The sequence below is a fragment of the Myotis nattereri genome (genome assembly GCF_964212035.1).
Source record: "Myotis nattereri genome assembly, chromosome: X".
Taxonomy (NCBI): Eukaryota; Metazoa; Chordata; class Mammalia; order Chiroptera; family Vespertilionidae; genus Myotis; species Myotis nattereri.
This window is the reverse complement of record NC_138078.1, coordinates 102,640,137-102,658,948: the sequence shown is the minus strand read 5'-3', so window position 1 is coordinate 102,658,948 and position 18,812 is coordinate 102,640,137. Positions and strand designations below refer to the sequence as shown.

At 39.1% G+C, this 18,812-nt stretch overlaps 1 protein-coding gene across 1 annotated transcript in view; it reads right to left on the bottom strand.

Moving 5' to 3' along the window:
* Window positions 1–851: 851 nt before the first annotated feature.
* ALG13 (ALG13 UDP-N-acetylglucosaminyltransferase subunit) overlaps window positions 852–18,812 on the bottom strand; it is an 80,228-nt gene continuing 62,267 nt past the window's right edge. Inside the window, 4 exon segments of the mRNA XM_081115375.1 lie at window positions 852–1,754; window positions 12,492–12,672; window positions 14,510–14,550; window positions 16,231–16,416. Coding sequence (XP_080971501.1) covers window positions 1,489–1,754; window positions 12,492–12,672; window positions 14,510–14,550; window positions 16,231–16,416 — 674 coding nt within the window. The 3' untranslated portion in view covers window positions 852–1,488.

Here is an 18,812-nt window from a genome sequence, read left to right as displayed (position 1 = left end):
CTTTTTTTACTACCGTTGTCAGATGCCAACTTGTAGAGCAAGCACTTACAAAACCAGCTCCATGTCTATTATGAAGCAGAAGCCTTAAATAGTGCACTGATTTGGAACTCATTAATATCAATCATCTTGAGAACAGTACACTGAAGATAGAATATATTATTTGCTATGTATGCCATACCAATTCTTTCAACTGTTCAAGTACCTTGAGTTCTGAGGTATTTTGACCTGGGGTATAACTGAAGGTGGGCAAGGACAAACTGATTCACATGCATAAATAACCATTTAAAAAGGCAATATAAACACGTTTTGTGGCAATAAAAGGACACTTTAAAAATAGCTTTGTCAGCTGAGCTACAGCAGAGCATTCCATGATGAATTATCCCTCAGAGAACTCATGAATACAGAAAAACTTGTGTCCTTTAGGTAGATGAAAGGGAGAAGATAGGCTGATAAAATATGTCTCACAGAAAGTTAGAGATAAGGCAGGCCTGGAGAGATATAAGGTAAGTCTAAAAACAAAAATGGAAAGATGTGACAACTATTGGAAGTATAGGACAATGAGAAAGTAAGTCTAGATTGAAGTTCCATAAGGGAGTGGACAGATTTAAAAAAAAACCACACAGAAATACAACCTAAAAAGGATCATTCTCAAGGGAAAAAAAGAGATATGGTAGTATGGATTGCAATGTCTTGAGATTAAATAACATTTCAACTGGCTTTGCCAGTTCATGCTATAAATTCACATGCTTTTGCAACCCAAATACTAGTGAAAAAACATATTAAAAGAATCAAATGTCTGGTACTCTTTGTTACCACGAAAAAGCAGAAATGAAGAAAATCCCACTCATTTTAGCAATTTTAAATGCTATTTTTTATTTACTGCTAACTGTGCAAAGGATACCAATTCAATACTGTGCAGTAAAAGTTACATAAATCCAACATTAAACAATAGCATATGGGATAATTCTAAAGCCGAGCACCATGTGCCTTCGAAACTGATAAATATCACAGAACAACTCAGTTCAGGCTATTCTTAAGAAACCCAAAGAGCTCTCATTTAATATTGTTAGTTACCCAAAAACAAATGCTCTTTATTTTGCTTTATTTTCTAGAGAAAAGTGGAAGTTAATAGAATTTTTAGTTTAATCAGATGTCTGATATCTAAACCAAGGAAATAGTTCATATGACTTATTCCTTTTATCAATTGACAAGCTGACTGACAGGAAGACAGCTGAATACAACTAAGTATGCTCAACATGAGGCTAGTTATACATTCATCTCAATTTCCTTATTCACAACCCAAAGTAATATTCCTTTCTTTTAAAGTACTATTTTAAATCAAAAGATAAAATAATCTTAAAGATGGATACAATAGTAACTACTCTAACCACTTAAATCACTTACTTAAACACTAACATAGAACAGTTTTTAAAAAAATCAAAAGGGCAAGAAAAATGGCAGTGCAAGAATACAACATACTGCTGAATCTTACATATTCCGAGGTACAAAATGAGAAGGTGAGGGAGGTGAAGAAATATAGCCAACTGGACCTGGATTCATAGCACCATGAATGTGAGGAGAACCACCATATGCTGCACCAATGGGATGCCAGGGGGCAATATAGGAAAACTCTGGCATAACGGGAAGGCAGGAATCAAAACCCGGCAAAGTTGGCGGCCCACAGTGATCTGTCATCACTGGATAATAGACTGTTCCATGAGGGACAGATGCAGGGTCAGCATTTGGAAAAGTACCTGAAACAAATACTGCATTTAGTACACCTTATATACAAAGATTCATTAAGAAAATATAAATGAATGTTTTCACATGTAAAAATGAAATTAGCACTAACTATAGGAGAGATCACAGAAATTGCAGCAGGAGCACTTTAGATATGAAATCTGACTAAAACAGACTACAAAAATATTATATGAACATTTCCTAATTGGAAAAAATTATACACATACATGTGCATGTATATAATATGTCAAATGTATCCTACCTAGTGTTAGCTATCTTTCTGGGATGATTTTGGCACCAACAGAATAAATACATAAATATTTGCTAGAGTCCTTCTAGTCAACTAAATTCTAATAAGAGTTGCTCACAATCAAGTTAGCCAATAGTTTTCCAGTATAACACATACCATCAAGATGACTATTTTGTATTACTTTTGCAATTAAAAACTCAGTGTCTATATAGCCTTGTCTACACTTCAAAGTAGAGTTCTGAAGGGCATTTAAACATTTAAGTGACACCTCTTGAATGTCATTAAGATCCTAGCATAAATTCAGTTTAACAGCAGTTTTACTACCATGAGTCAGTTTCAGTGGAAATAGATGTTGTTGTGACCTTGCTATATAGTGACTATATAAATATTAAACAAAAAGGAGTCCTTCATTACTTGGGATAACTTAGATTAGCTCATTCCTACCACTGTCTCATGGTTTCCTATATATAAAAAATAGCTCTATAAAAGTTATTGGGCACAAAAATGAAATAAAGGTTGATTTTTAAATTTTTATTACCATGGGCCAAATCATACCACCATACTAGGAATAAGATTCTACAGTGCTGAGATTGGAGAAAATGGCGACCAGCAGGAAGGTAGGGAGGGAGAGAGTGTGAGAGCGCAAGGAAGTGATAGAAGAGTGTGTGGATGCGTGTGGTGCGTGTGTATGAGCCAGGGACAGTTAGATTCTGCAGGTCTTCTAAGGGGCTGCTAAACCGGGCAGTCTTAGCTGGCGGAGTCCCGCTCCCTGCACCGACACTCCTGGGCGGCCAGCACAGGCACAGCAACCACGCCACCTTGGGAAACAGAGCTGCTTGAGACTAGGATCCTGGCCTCAGCACCACCCGGTCTGATCTCAGATGCATACCAGGACCCTGCAGCCACTGGGGACAGAGACCTGTGACCACAGCTACAGACCTGCGGACACCAAAAGTTCAGAAATCCCCGCGGCAGATCCATGAGTAACAGAGCCCATCCCCCCTTCTCGCAGGCTTGGGGGCAGCACCAGAGTAACTAACTGATAAACCCACCCCTTGCCGGGGCCTCAGCGCTCCAGGAACTTTAGCCTGGAAGTGCACGAGCACCTTGGAACTGATCCTGCATAGGGCCAGGTTCAGGAGTCCTGGGCTGGGAGCAGTTGTGTGAACACTGGGAATTTGTCTCGCGTATCACAGGCCCAGGGACCCCGATTCTCTGGGCAGGAGGCAGCACCAAACACCAGTGACTTGACTGTGTTTCTTATCACCTGCGCCTGAGATCCTGATTCCCTGCACATTCATACTAAGAGCCAGTGACTCCAATTCCTGGTGCAAGGGCACACAGGGACCCTGATTCTCAAGGCAAGGTCGCGCGAAGCAACAGAGACTCTGATACTGGATTCTTGGGGAACTCTGACTCCTGGCGCACACTAGGGGGCTCTGGTGTTCAACATGCTTCAGGGGGGGTCTCTGTTTCAGCACGGTGCAGGCAGGGTCCCAGATCCTAAGGGCATATACGAGGCCACATTGAGCGCTGACAACACTGACTCTGAGTGAGCCTGGTTCCCACCAACCCACAACAACCACACATCTTAGGGTCAGGGCTCTTCAGTGACACTAGGGTGGCGGGAGGCTCCCACTGCACACGGCCCAGGCCCAAGCAACTCGATGTTTGAACCATTGGGAGATAATCAGAATGAAGAGATGACACAACACCCAGAGGAAAGACAATGAGGAGCCGCCAAGAAAAGAAATTAAGGAAGGTGAAGCATGCAACATGACAGAAAAAGAATTCAGAATAATGGTTGTACAATTCATTCAACGGATGGATAAGAAAATAAACAACCTATGCAAGAATCAGGAAGAAATGAAAAGTGATATAGCTACAATCAAAAACACCGTGGAAAGTTCAACAGCAGACTAGAAGAAGCAGAGGACTGAATTAGTGAATTAGAAGATAAGGCAGAGAAACAAGCTCAATCTGAACAGCAACTGGAGAAAAGAATTAAAAAGCAGGAGGACAGCCTAAGGGAGCTTCGGAACAACATGAAATGAAGTAACATACGCATGATAGGGCTGCAAGAAGGACAAGAAGAGCAGCAAGGATTAGAAAATCTATTTGAAGAAATAATGTCAGAAAACTTCCCAGATATGGGGAAGAAAAAAGTTACACAAGTACAGAGAGTCCCAGTCAAGATGAACCCCAAAAGACCCACACCAAGACACGTCATAATAACGATGGCAAATGTACAAGACAAAGACAGAATCTTAAAGGCTGCAAGAGAGAAACAGAGACTTACCTACAAAGGATCCCCCATCAGATTGTCAAATGATTTCTCAACAGAAACACATCAGGCCAGAAAAGAATGGACAGAAATTTACAAAGTGATGCAAAGCAAAGGACTGAATCCAAGAATACTCTATCCAGCAAGGTTATCATTCAAAATTGAAGGGGAAATAAGAAGCTTCACAGACAAAAGAAGGCTAAGGGAGTTTATCACAACCAAGCCAGCAATGCAAGAAATGTTAAAGGGACTGGTGTAAAAAGAAGAAATAAAAAGCCCAGAAAGAAAACAGCCACAAAAAAATAGAAATGGCTACAAACATGTACCTTTCAATAATAACTTTAAACGAAAATGGACTAAATGGCCCAATCAAAAGACATCGAGTGGCTGAATGGATAAAAAAACATGTCCCATATATTTGCTGTCTACAAGAGACCCACCTCATTAGAAGGGACTCACACAGACTGAAAGTGAAGGGATGGAAAAATATCTTTCAGGCAAATGGAAATGAAAAAAAAGCTGGGGTAGCAATACTTATATCGGACAAAATAGACCTCAAAGTGAAGTCCATAACAAGAGATAAGGAAGGCCACTTCAAAATACTAAAGGGATCAATACAGCAAGAAGATATAACCCTGGTAAACATATATGCACCCAATGCAGGAGCACCCAAATTCATAAAAAAACTCCTGGAAGATATCAGGGGAGAGATCGATAACAATACAATCGTAGTAGGGGACTTTAATACACCACTGACATCACTGGATAAATCCGCTAGACAAAAACTCAGCAAAGAAACAGCAATCCTAAATGACTCACTAGATCAGATGGACTTAATTGACATCTTCAGAACACTTCACCCCAAAGCCACAAAATATACGTTCTACTCAAGTGCTCATGGGACATCTTCAAAAATAGACCACATAATGGGTCACAAACAAAGTCTCCCCAAATTCAAGAAGATTGAAATCATACCAAGCATCTTCTCAGACCACAAGGCCATAATATTAGAAATAAACTACAATAAAAACAACTCAAAATACTCAAACACTTGGAAGCTGAATAGCATTTTATTAAATACTAGAGGCCCGGTGCACCAAAATTTGTGCACTCGGGGGGGAGGGGGTTCCCTCAGCCCAGTCTGTGCTCTCTCGCAGTGTGGGACCCCTTGGGAGATAACAACCTGCTGGCTTAGGCCTGCTCCCGGGTGGCAGAGAGCAGGCCCAATCCCTAGGTGCAGCCCCTGGTCAGGCTCAGCGCAGGGCCGATTGGGGAGTTGGGGCGCTGCCCCGTCATGCACAGAGCAGGGTGGATTGGGAGGTTGTGATGCCACCCTCAGTCACGATCAGGGTAGGACCGATTGGGGGGTTGGGGCACCGTCCCCTGTCACACTCAAGGCAGGGTCGATGGGGAGGTTGCAGCGCCACCCCCTGTCCTGCACAGAGCAGGGCCAATCAGGGGGTTGGGGCGCTGCCCCCTGTCACGCACAGAGTAGGGGCGATAGGGGAGTTGGTGCACTGCCCCCTGTCACACACAGAGCAGGTCCCATCAGGGGGTTGGGGCACTGCCCTCTATCACCCACAGAGCAGGGCCGATCAGGGGGTTGGGGCGCCGCCACTCTCACACTCAGGGCAGGGCCGATGGGGAGGTTATGGCTCTACCCGTCACACACAGAGCAGGGTCCGTGGGGGGGGGTTGGGGAGCTCCCCCCTATCAGGCACAGAGCAGGGCTGCTCAGGGGGTTGGGGCGCCTTCCCCTGTCACAAACAGAGCAGGATGCATAGGGAGGTTGTGGCCCCGCCCCCTGTCACACACAGAGCCGCAGGGCGATCAGGGGGTTTGGGCGCTGCCCCCTGTCACGCTGATCCCGGTGCAGGGAGGCATATTACCCTTTTACTATATAGTGTAGAGGCCTGGAGCATGGGTGGGGCCGGCTGGTTTGCCTGAAGGGTGTCCTGGATCAGGGTGGGGGTCCCCACTGGGGTGCCTGGCCAGCCTGGGTGAGGGGATGATGGCTGTTTGCAGCTGGTCACACTCCATTCAGGGTAGGGGTCCCCACTGGGGTGCCTGGCCAGTCTGGGTGAGGGGCTGAGGGCTGTTTTCAGGCTGGGAGTGACTGAAGTTCCCAACCTCTCCTTTTTTTCTTTTTTTTTTTTTTATTCTGGGCCAGCTTTAGCTTGAGGCTTGGCTCCAGCTCTTAGGCCTCGGCTGAAAGTAGGTTTCTGGCCTTTGCTTACAATGTTGCGAATCTGCAGGCTGAAGTCCCCCGGTATCTGTTACAATGTTTGAAACTGCAGGCTCAGAGGCCTGCAGCCCCAGGCGGGAAACGTTGGTTTCCTCCGTCACTGAAGCAAGCAAGCCTCATGTTAGTTTCAAGCTGCCTGGCTGACGGCCGCCATCTTGGCTGTCAGTTAATTTGCATATCTCGCTGATTAGCCAATGAAAAGGGTAGCGGTCGAATGCCAATTACCATGTTTCTCTTTTATTAGTGTAGATTGATTGGGTTACCAATGAGATCAAAGAAGAATTTAAAAACATCCTGGAACCTAATGACAATGAAAACACAACAATCCAAAACCTTTGGGCCACAAGGAAAGCAGTCCTGAGAGGGAAGTTTATAGCTCCACAGGCCTATCTCAACAAACAAGAAAAAATGGTAGTAAATCATCTAAATCTACAGCTCAAAGAATTAGAAAGAGAGCAACAAGAAAACCCCAGAGTGAGCAGAAGGAAGGAGATAATAAAGATTAGAGCAGAAATAAATGACATAGAGACCAAAAAAACAATTCAGAAAATCAATGAAACCAAGAGCTGGTTCTCTGAAAGGATAAACAAGATTGACAAACCTCTAGCCAGGCTCACCAAGAAGCAAAGAGAAAGGACCCAAATCAACAAAATCAGAAATGATAGAGGCGAAATAACAACAGATCCCACAGAAATACAAAGGATTGTTAAAAAATAGTATGGACAGCTCTACTCCAGCAAACTAGACAACCTGGAGGAAATGGACATATTCCTAGAAAAATACAATCTTCCAAAACTTAATCAGGAAGAATCTAAAAATCTCAATAGGCCAATAACTATGGAAGAAATTGAAGCAGTCATCAAAAAGCTTCCAGCAAACAAAAGCCCAGGACCAGATGGCTTCACAGGGGAGTTTTACAAAACATTCAAGGAAGAACTAAAACCTATCCTCCTCAGACTACTACAAAAAATCCAAGAGGAAGGAACACTTCCAAGCTCATTCTATGAAGCCAGCATCTCCCTACTACCAAAACCAGGTAAAGACAACACAATGAAAGAGAATTACAGGCCAATATCCCTCATGAACATAGATGCCAAAATCCTCAAGAAAATCTTAGCAAATCGGATCCAGCAGTACATCAGAAAGATCATACATCATGACCAAGTAGGATTTATCCCAGGGATGCAAGGATGGTACAATATCCGCAAATCAATAAACGTGATACATCACATAAATAAACTGAAAGAAAAAAATCACATAGTCATATCAATTGATGCAGAAAAAGCGTTTGACAAAATTCAACACCCATTTTTGATAAAAACTCTCAGCAAGGTGGGAATACAAGGATCATACCTCAACATAATAAAAGCCATATATGACAAACCCACAGCCAACATCATACTCAATGGACAAAAACTAACACCATTTGCCCTAAGAACAGGAACAAGACAGGGATGCCCACTCTCACCACTCCTGTTCAACATAGTACTGGAAGTATTAGCCATTGCAATTAGACAAGAAGAAGAAATAAAAGGCATCCAAATTGGAAAAGAAGAAGTAAAACTGTCCTTATTTGCAGATGACATGATATTTTACTTAAAAAACCCTAAAGACTCCATCAATAAACTATTAGACTTAATAAAAGAATTCGGAAATGTAGCAGGATACAAAATAAACGCCAAGATATCTATGACATTTCTATACACCAATAGTGAATGTGCAGAAAGAGAGACTAAAAAAGCAATCCCATTTACCATCGCACCAAAAAAATTAAGCTACCTAGGAATAAACTTAACTAAAGAGGTAAAAGACCTCTACTCAGAAAACTACAGGACGTTGAAAAAAGAGATAGAGGAAGACATAAAGAGAAGGAAGAACATACCGTGTTCTTGGATCGGTAGAATCAACATCATTAAAATGTCCATACTGCCCAAAGCAATCTATAAATTCAACGCACTTCCCATTAAAATACCAATGGCATATTTCACAGACCTAGAACGAACTCTCCAAAAATTCATCTGGAATAAAAAAAGACCCCGAACAGCTGCAGCGATCCTGAGAAAGAACAAAGTAGGTGGGATCTCAATACCAGATATCAAGCTGTATTGCAAAGCCACTGTTCTCAAAACTGCCTGGTACTGGCACAAGAACAGACATATAGATCAATGGAATAGAATAGAGAGCCCAGAAATCAGCCCCAACCAATACGCTCAATTAATATTTGACAAAGGAGGCAAGAACATACAATGGAGTGAAGATAGTCTCTTCAATAAATGGTGTTGGGAAAATTGGACAGATACATGCAAAAAGATGAAACTAGACCACCAACTTACACCATACACAAAAATAAACTCAAAATGGATAAAGGACTTAAATATACGGCGGGAAACCATAAAAATACTAGAAGAATCCAAAGGCAACAAAATCTCAGACATATGCCGAAGCAATTTCTTCACCGATACAGATACTAGGGCATTGGAAACTAAAGAGAAAATGAACAAATGGGACTACATCAAAATAAAAAGTTTCTGCACAGCAAAAGAAACCATCAACAAAACAACAAGAAAGCCCACTACATGGGAGAGCATATTTGCCAATGCTATCACTGATAAGGGTTTAACCTCCAACATTTATAGGGAACTCATACAACTCAACAAAAGGAAGATAAACAATCCAATCAAAAAATGAGCAAAGGACCTAAATAGACACCTTTTAAAAGAGGACATTCAGAAAGCCAAGAGACATACGAAAACATGCTCAAAGTCGCTAATCATCCGAGAGATGCAAATCAAAACAACAATGAGGTACCATCTCAAACCTTTCAGAATGGCTATCATCAACAATTCAACAAACGACAAGTGCTGGAGAGGATGTGGAGAAAAAGGAACACTTGTGCACTGCTGGTGGGAATGCAGACTGATGCAGCCACTATGGAAGACAGTATGGAGTTTCCTCAAAAAACTACAAATGGAACTCCCATTTGACCCTGTGATCCCACTTCTAGGAATATATCCCAAGAAACCAGAAACACCAGTCAGAAAGGCTATATGCACCCCTATGTTCATAGCAGCACAATTCGCCATAGCTAAGATCTGGAAACAGCCTAAGTGCCCATCTGTAGATGAACGGATTAGAAAACTGTGGTACATCTACACGATGGAATACTATGCTGCTATAAAAAAGAAGGAACTCTTACCATTTGCAACAGCATGGATGGAACTGGAGAGCATTATGCTAAGTGAAATAAGCCAGTCAATGAAGGAAAAATACCACATGATCTCACTCATTCATGGATAATAAGACCATTATAAACTTATGAACAAAAATAGATACAGAGGCAGAGCTGCCTCGAACAGACTGTCAAACTACAGCAGGAAGGCCGGGGAGGGTGGGAGGGCAGGAGGGGGGTGGGTAAGAGATCAACCGAAGGACTTGTATGCATGCATATAAGCATAACCAATGGACATAAGACACTGGGGGGTAGGGGAGGCCAGGGGATTGTCAAGGGTGGGGGAAAGAAAAGGAGACATATGTAATACTCTTTGTAATATTTTAAACAATAAAAAAATAAAAATAAAATAAAATTAAATTAAATTAAAAGATTCTATAGTGCTAATATTCCAAAACCATTAATATGCTTTAAAAGAGGGAGAAGAGAAAGGAAATTCACATTCCTCACATGCACCAGGCACAGTATACTTATACATAAGGTCTCTATTCATTCTTATAACAACCCTGGCAAGTTAGGTATTTCCCATTTTACAGAAAATCAGACTTAGGGAGGTTAAGTAACTTAGCCAAGATCACAACCATCGAGTAGCAGTGCTGGAATGAGAAACACATTTGGTTAGGTTAGTCCACAACATTTCTTCTTACCTCCTGCTGATTCTTTCCAAGAAGGGCCATCCAATGATCCTATTCTAAATCCTTCAAAATGCCTCCCCATCTATATTATACTGTGAACTCATAGACAAAGCAACCATCCTTATAGTCTCAAACTTTTTAGTCTTGAGATTTCTTTACACTTAAAGATTGAGGATCCCAAGGTGCTTTTGTTTATGTGGCTTATATTTATAAATATTTACCATATTAAGCATTAAACTGAGAAACTGAAAAATTATTAATTCATGTAAAAATAAGCCCTTAATGTTAACACAAATTCTTTATGCAAAATGAATTTATTATCCTAAACAAAAGAAAACTGTGTCATAAGTGGCACTGTTTTATACTTGTACAAGACTCTAATGCAGTGGTTCTCAACCTTGGCTGCACATTAGAATCACCTGGGAATCTTTTTAAAATCCTGATTTCTGGGCCTCATCCTCTGGAAATTCTGTTTCTTTGTTATGGGGTGGGGCCACAACATTAGTAACAAAGAAACAGAATTTCTGGAGGATGAGGCCCAGATATCAGGATTTTAAAAAGATTCCCAGGTGATTCTAATGGGCAGCCAAGGTTGAGAACCACTGCTCTAATGTATGGTTTAATAGAAAACAGCAGGATTCTCATATTTGCTTCTCTATTTAATCTATTATGATATGTTGTTTTGGTTTAAGTATAAGAAGAAAATCTGGCTTCATACAGATATGTACTTGGAAAAGTGAAGTCTTTTAGTAAGTAGATCATTGTAGATCTCCAATGCTACAACAAAACTAGGTAAGTAGTAGTTTCTTATATATCAAGTAGATGCCCGGTGCATGAAATTCATGCACTGGGGGGGGGGGGGGGTGTACTCAGCTCAGCCTGCACCCTCTCGCAGTCCGGGAGCCCTCAGGGGATGTCCAAATGATGGTTTAGGCCTGCTCTCTGTGGGGAGCAGGACTAAGCTAGCAGTCAGACATCCTTAGCGCTGCTGGAGAGGCACCCGCCACCACCGCTGCACTCGCCAGCCGTGAGCCTGACTTCTGGCTGAGCAGTGCGCTCCCACGGGAGCGTTAAGCATCTGCCCTCTGGTGGTCAGTGCGCATCATAGCGACTGGTCGTTCTGCCCTTCAGTCAATTTGCATATTAGCCTTTATTATATAGGATATCAATGCGAATTTTTCATACTTTGTTAATATGAAAATCCAGTTTTATCTTGCATTTTTGATAGGTCTTTTATAAAATTATACACAGGTAACATCACGTATGGTAACTAGGAAAATATTATTTCACTAAGTTATGCAGTCTGAGACCATAAGAATAGTTGCCTTGTCTATGAGTTCCCAAATGCTGACATCATTTCATTACACATTGTGAAAAACACATTCATTAATATCCCCATCTAAGTATCGGGAAGCTGTTAACAGGGTGGTAGATACAAGTTTTCCAAAATTTTAACTTTCATTTGAAAGTTGAAATTTTTATCTTAGACAACAAATGTTGTCAGTTGTTTTTCTTGAAGTAGCAGGCTCATGCTGCTCATTTGAGAAAATGTGTACCAGATCCCCCAGTCTGAATAACCATTGTTTGTCTATCACTCTTTCAAGCAAAAACAGTGTTCCATGAAAAAAGTCAGCTAGTTTGTCTCAGAGCTCAACCTCATAAATCTTTTAAGTTAATCATACTTCAGTATGCTGAGTGCCTGAGGAATACGTCCCAGTTTTGTCAAACAGAATAAGTACAATTATTCAAAGACAAACATTTAATAAAAATAAAAACATCTTTGATGAAGGAAAAAAAAGAAATCACACTGGAATTTTTATCATGAGTGTGTGGCAATGAGGAAGTCACTGTTTCCTTATATAGTTTACCCTCTGATTTTTACATCCTCAATGCAAATGTAACAGAGTGAAAGGGACAAAGAAAATCTGTGTATTATGATGAATACTTCTGGCCTCATGGATCCCTTCAGAGGGTTTGAGGGACCCCATGGACCATCCTTTGAGAAACAATGATGTAATATTTGGACCTAATACAATATCTGAAGGCCATTATTAAATATACACAAAATCCAATTGTCTTTCTTCCAGGCACTCTCATTACATGCTCACCATTTGTTGGTGCTTCTACCTGCACGCCATCTTGTCTTCCCACATCACTGTACAACTGAGGAATGGTCTGATCTACCAGAGTAGGTGTCTCAGTACAGATGGGATAATTCTCTACATGAAAATTCTGCTGCTGCATCTGTGGCACATAGACCATGGAGTGCCAGTAGTTGTGATGATAGCACTTGGGCAAGAAAGGGAAAAAACAAACACTTTAAGAAAATGTCCATTTTCTTAAAGTAGCACAATTCCTGTCTAAAAAAAGAAAAAAAAAGTTGGGCCATAATTTTCAAGTGGGGTAACAATGATTTTTTTGACCTAAAAGATATAGAAAACATATTCTCTATTACAACTTTCAGATCCTTTGCAGCATCTGTATTTCATATTTGGACTTAGAAATTCTTTTAGGAAAGGACCTGAAGGAAATTAGAGCTATACACAATGACATGCATATAGAGATGCCTTTTATATCATTATTTTTAAAAGCAAAACACATTAAACAACCTAAATATTAAACAACAGAGAACTAGATGAATGAATTATGATATATCTATGATGGAACACAAGAAATTTAAAAAATTATACTGTCAAATATTTTTTAAACGCTCATATTATTGCCCTAGCCAGTTTTGCTCAGTGGATAGAGCATCAGCCTACGGACTACAGGGTCCCAGGTTCGATTCCAGTCAAGTGCAAATGCCCGGGTTGTGGGCTTGATTCCAGGTAGGCGTTGTACAGGAGGCAGCTGATCAATGATTCTCTCTCATCACTGATGTTTCTATCTCTCTCTCCCTCCCCTCCTCTCTGAAATCAATAAAAATATATTTAAAAACAACAAAAACGCTCATATTATTGAAAGTTAACAAAATTACAAATCATAGTCCAAATTTTGTAAAATAAACTGAAAAATGTATCCAAGTATACTGTGATTATACAGATGATTTTGGTTTTCTTTATACCATAGCATTTTTCAGATGTACTATAATGAATGCTATTCCACTTAATACAAAAATTATTGTATTTTTCTGTATTTCCTTATATTCCCATGATGTTAAATGCAGGAAGAATATTTTAAAATGCCTCAGCCTTGTGGAATGAATTAGAACATTTCCACATGTGACTATAGTAATCTAACATAATTGAAGTGGCAAGAAGTTTATTTTTTCAATTCTCAAAATTTCTTTTATGAAACATAGTCTCAAAGAACAAAAAAAAAACCCACTCCATACTCTTAATTTATAAATGTGTGGCAGTTGGATAAGATAATTTTCTGGAAATTGTATATCCAAAGTTTTAAGGAAATCAGTGTCTGAGAATATTAACTACTTTGAGCATTATCCAGGAGACTATCTAGATTACTATCTGCCAAATATTAAGATGCATTACTTTTCCGGAAATATACCATCTTGTAATGTCAGAAGACAAGTCTATCTCAGGGGTGGGGGAATGATCCCTGAAAGAATAAAATAAAAGAGCCCTTACCTGAAATCAGACACCTTCCAGTGATACTAAGGTATTTGTCAGTACCCACATTTTACAACTCAGAGGAGTGGTGAAAATCAAGTGTTTTGCAAATATCTATGAATAGGCAAATGCTTAAAAATAATACAGTTCTTTAAATATCTGAATTTGTCAGGTTACTTTTCACATGAAGTACAAAAATAGCCATAAAAATATGTTAAGCAGGATAAATAACCCAATTATTATTTTGAGACAGAAAAACATAGTGAAGTGTTGGCACATGATGTTAAATATAGAGGCCAATATGTGCTAAAGTTGTGCTGCTTAGAGTCTCTGCTCACCACTATTTACCAACTATACTATAAGAGAAACAGAAGCACTAGGAGGCTAAAGTAGAAAAGTGACCTATATCATCTTCAGAGATATTTTATAATGACAGAAATAAAACTTTTAGGGCCTTCACAATATTCTTGACTCTGAAAGTTCAAAAGTCTGATTATCAAAACAGCATCTACTGTATTTTTAATAATTTATAAAAGCAATTTTAACAGGACTCTTACCTGCAATCCCAGATTGAAATAGTACTGCAAAACTTTTGTATCTAAAATAAAAAATTTTAATTTTAGTGGCTAGATGATATAAACAATTAGAACTACCATTTAAAAGCTTTTCTGTTTAAATATTAAGGTAGATAACTAATGTAGTCTCCTGACATCAACACAACACTCAAATCTACCTTACAGTAAATGACCATTTACCTACAACTACAGGTAAGGTCATTTTCTGATCCAAGGTTTAAATAACCAAATATATATTCTATTTCTATTCTTAATATTATCTATTACTACAGAAATGCCATTCTACTAATATTTAAGAAGAATCCGGTAAAGGCATTTTCTTGCTCATCTCAAGGCTACAATTTTACTTCAATACAAATGTACTATCTAAGCAATCATATTGTTTCTCAGTTGATGAAGCTACTACATAGTACAAATTAAATGCTCTACTAATACGGAGAGATAAGTGATGTCTATGGAGATAACTACTACTTACAAAGTAATTTACTTTGGTTTTAGTTAACACGAATAACCACCAGGAGAACTCCAAAAAGAGGAGGTAATGAGCAAAGTAACTCAAAATAAGTTAAATTCTAAGGTGATAAAATTTCTCCAGATATCATATATCCATAGCAATTATTATTCACAATAGCAAAAAGGTGAAAACAACCCAGATGTCTATCAACCAATAGAAAATAAAATGTGGTGTATCCATACAATGGAACATTAGTCAGCCATAAAAAGAAACAAAGTACTAATACATGATACACTGTTAACAAAATAGGAAATCAAGAAGAGTTAATATTTTATATGGCCTGGGGAGAAGAAAGAAGGGAGATAAAGATGAGTACTTCATCATAGTCAGGTTTTAAGCCAAGGGAAAATGACTACCAAGTAGCTAGAGACAAGTACCTGAAACTTCAAAGGCCAGGATTTGATAGATTTCGGAATAATCTACATAAAGGTGATACTGAAATTTTAAGGCACAGAAAAAGAACAAAATAGAGTTGAAGATGATCTTGGTGACTACCTTAGGGGCTGGAAAAAAATAACAAAATAGAATAGAGAAGCAGCTAGAAAATTCAAGAGAATGTTATAGAAAAGAAAGTATAAATAAGCTACAAACAATTTTCAACTACAATTCTCTTTTGAGAAACACTGCCAAACTGAGGAGTAACAAAGAACATCCAATGGAAAGCTACTCCTTAGTTTAATTATAGAAACAAGTATAGTTTAATTATAGAAACATGGCTGAAATCCAAGGCATATTAGACCCCTAATTCCTAAAAAACAAAAACAAAACAACCTTATTCCAAGTCTTGAAAATTCAGTTGGAATCCCAAATATTAAATGTCAAAAGATCATAAAAATTTCATATATTTACGGTAAAAACTTAAGAAAATGGAGAAAATTTTAAATTGACTCCTGCTTTTCAAGAAAAACAGTTGAGAGAGCAAAGACATCAAGTTGAGAATCTTCTCCAAGGCAGACATAGCTACCAAAAAGGAGCAGCAGGAGTGAACTCAATCATCTACTTCTTGATTATGCAGAAGATATTCTCAGCTTTCAGTTGCTCCTTTCCTTAGTCACTTACTTAGCATTATGCTCTCAAGTCAATTTCCTTTTGGTCCCCCACCCTACTCCTTTTGGTTAACCACAGTTATACTCTAAAAAAAAAATCCCAGATGTACACAACCCTCATCCAAATCTCAAAATCCACTCACCTTGAGGCAGATCACTGCCACTTGGATCACAGGAATAAGGTGGAGGTGATGGTGGTAAATTGGAAGCCTCTCCCACCTCAAGAGGAAAAGGAGAAGGTAGAGGGGGAGGAAAGGGGGGTGTTGGCAGAGCTGCAGCAACAGCAGGCACATGAGCAGAGAGGTATGGATAGGATGGTGAAACAATCACTAAAAAAGAAACAAAACATAAAGTAACAATGCATAACTAAGTTCATCTTCTATTTCTTCTGTGTCCCAGCATGGTCAAATGGCTTAAATTCTTACGGTTTGACTTTAAACCCAAAACTTGGAAGATGAATTGCTCCACATTCTCTTAGACATGCCAGCTGAAAACTAGTTCATTACAGGTCATTTTCAGTTAAGGAAATACTTGAAATTAGAAGGAAAAACTGGAAATTTCAGAACTTTGACTATCAAGACTTGGAACATCAGCTAACAGGCACATAAATAAAATATCATTAAGGCAAAAGTTTTACTTTAGCTTAATACAAAGTTAAAGATGTTATCAGCCATCTGAAATTTTTCGTCAAATCACAAGATGCAAAAGCTAGTAAGAGAGACTAATTTGCACAAACTACAGATTTAGGTAATATTTGAAGGTTTCTATTTCGTAGCATCAGGAGTATCAGAACAGAGTAGGTAAAATATGTTATCCCTGTAACTTTTTAAAAAATTTGTCTTTATAGTTGAAAGTATTACAGATGTCCCCTTTGTTTTTTTATTTTTCTCACTGACCCCTTCCACCCCTCACCCATCCCTCCCTCGCCTTTGTCACACTATTGTCTGTGTCCATGGGCTATGCATATATGCATATAATTCCCCCAGGTAATATCTCTCCCCTACCTCCACCCTTTAACTTTGTATACTTGTTACTATAATTTAAAACAAATACTCACTTATGAGTTTTACAGTTTTTGACATAAATTAAAATATAATTGTTTAAATATTAGTACATTCCTCTATGATAAAAAAGGAAACAATATGGTTCCAGCCTAGTAAAAGTGTTTATATATATAGTATGCTAGATAAGCCTGTTAAATTTTTTGACAAAACATGAATGATATAACCCCTTTCAAGTTTAATTGAACATTTTAGCTGCCTTAGAAATCCAAGTCCTTCCTTCTATGCATATCTTTTTAAAAAACATATATAGAAACTTAGGCACTTTGCTGACTTTTTTCTTTTCTAAATTATAAAAATGGAAGCCATTTGAAAGGCTAAGTTTGATCTGTATGTCAATATTTTGCAATTCATTCCCTATGTAGAATTTTGAAACTTGAAAACTTCCAGATTTAACCAATTTATGAATAACATATTTCTCCAACTAGCTTCCTTAAACACTAACCTCTCTGAGGTATTTACTGTGTAATAACCAATTCATTTTTGAGAACTTTAAGTAACCAATGATCTTTACTTCTGTTACTCAATGTCACTTCCAAGAAGAAAAACTATTCTGTTGTGAAATCAGTTAATTCTTTTTTTAAATTTAATTAAAATTTTTCCATCACCATTTATCCCCTCTATGCCCTCTTCCACCACTGACCCCACCCCCCGTTGTTAAGGTCCATGAGTTCCTTCACTTTTTTGCTCAATCCCTCCTCCTCAATACACCTGGTACACACCCCTACACACACACACACACACACACACACACACACACACACACACACACACCCTGAGCAAGCAGTCTATGAGTCTGTCTCTATTTTGCTTGGTAGTTCAGTTTGTTCATTAGATCCTACATGAATGAAAACATGGTCCTTTTCTTTCTCTGGCTTATTTCACTTATAAACAGCTCTTAATTCTTAAGGTTACTAATAGCAGGATAGAATTATATGAAACCAGAGGCCCAGTGCATGGATTCATGCACTGGTGGGGTCCTTCAGCCTGGCCTGTACCCTCTCGCAATCCAGGACCCCTAAGGGGATGTCAGAGAGCCAGTTTCGGCCCAATTCCCACAGGCTAGGCCGAGGTACCCCACCAGTGCACGATGCCTCTAATGCGCACATAACATCTTTGGTTAATCTCTTCCCATGCTCTCCCCTCCCCCCTTCCCTCTTAGATTCCTTAGTCTGTTCCATGTTTCCATGCCTGTGGTTTCTGCTCCTGTGCCCCCTGGTGGTCAGTGCATGTCATAGCTACCGGCCAGTTGGCTGGTCGCTTAGGCTTTTGTATATATAGACTACCTACAACTACTTACGGTTCTTACACAGTAAGCATTGTTCCTTTACCTAAGACAAATACAATTTTATTATAGCTTAGTAGTATTTTTTTTCTGGAAATGTACCTGATGTTAAACACTATGTACGTTCTGCATTGCACAGACATCTTTATTACAAGGAGATAGTTCTTTTATTTTTATTTATTTATTTATTTATTTATTTATTTAACTTTTCTTTATTAAGGTATTACATATGTGTCTTTATCCTCCCATTGCCCCCCACCCCACCCGCGCTCCTGCCCTCACCCCCCTGGTGTCTGTGTCCATTGGTTATGTTTATATGCATGCATACAAGTCCTTTGGTAGTTCTTCTGTCTTTTAGACTAAATAGTATAGTATTGTC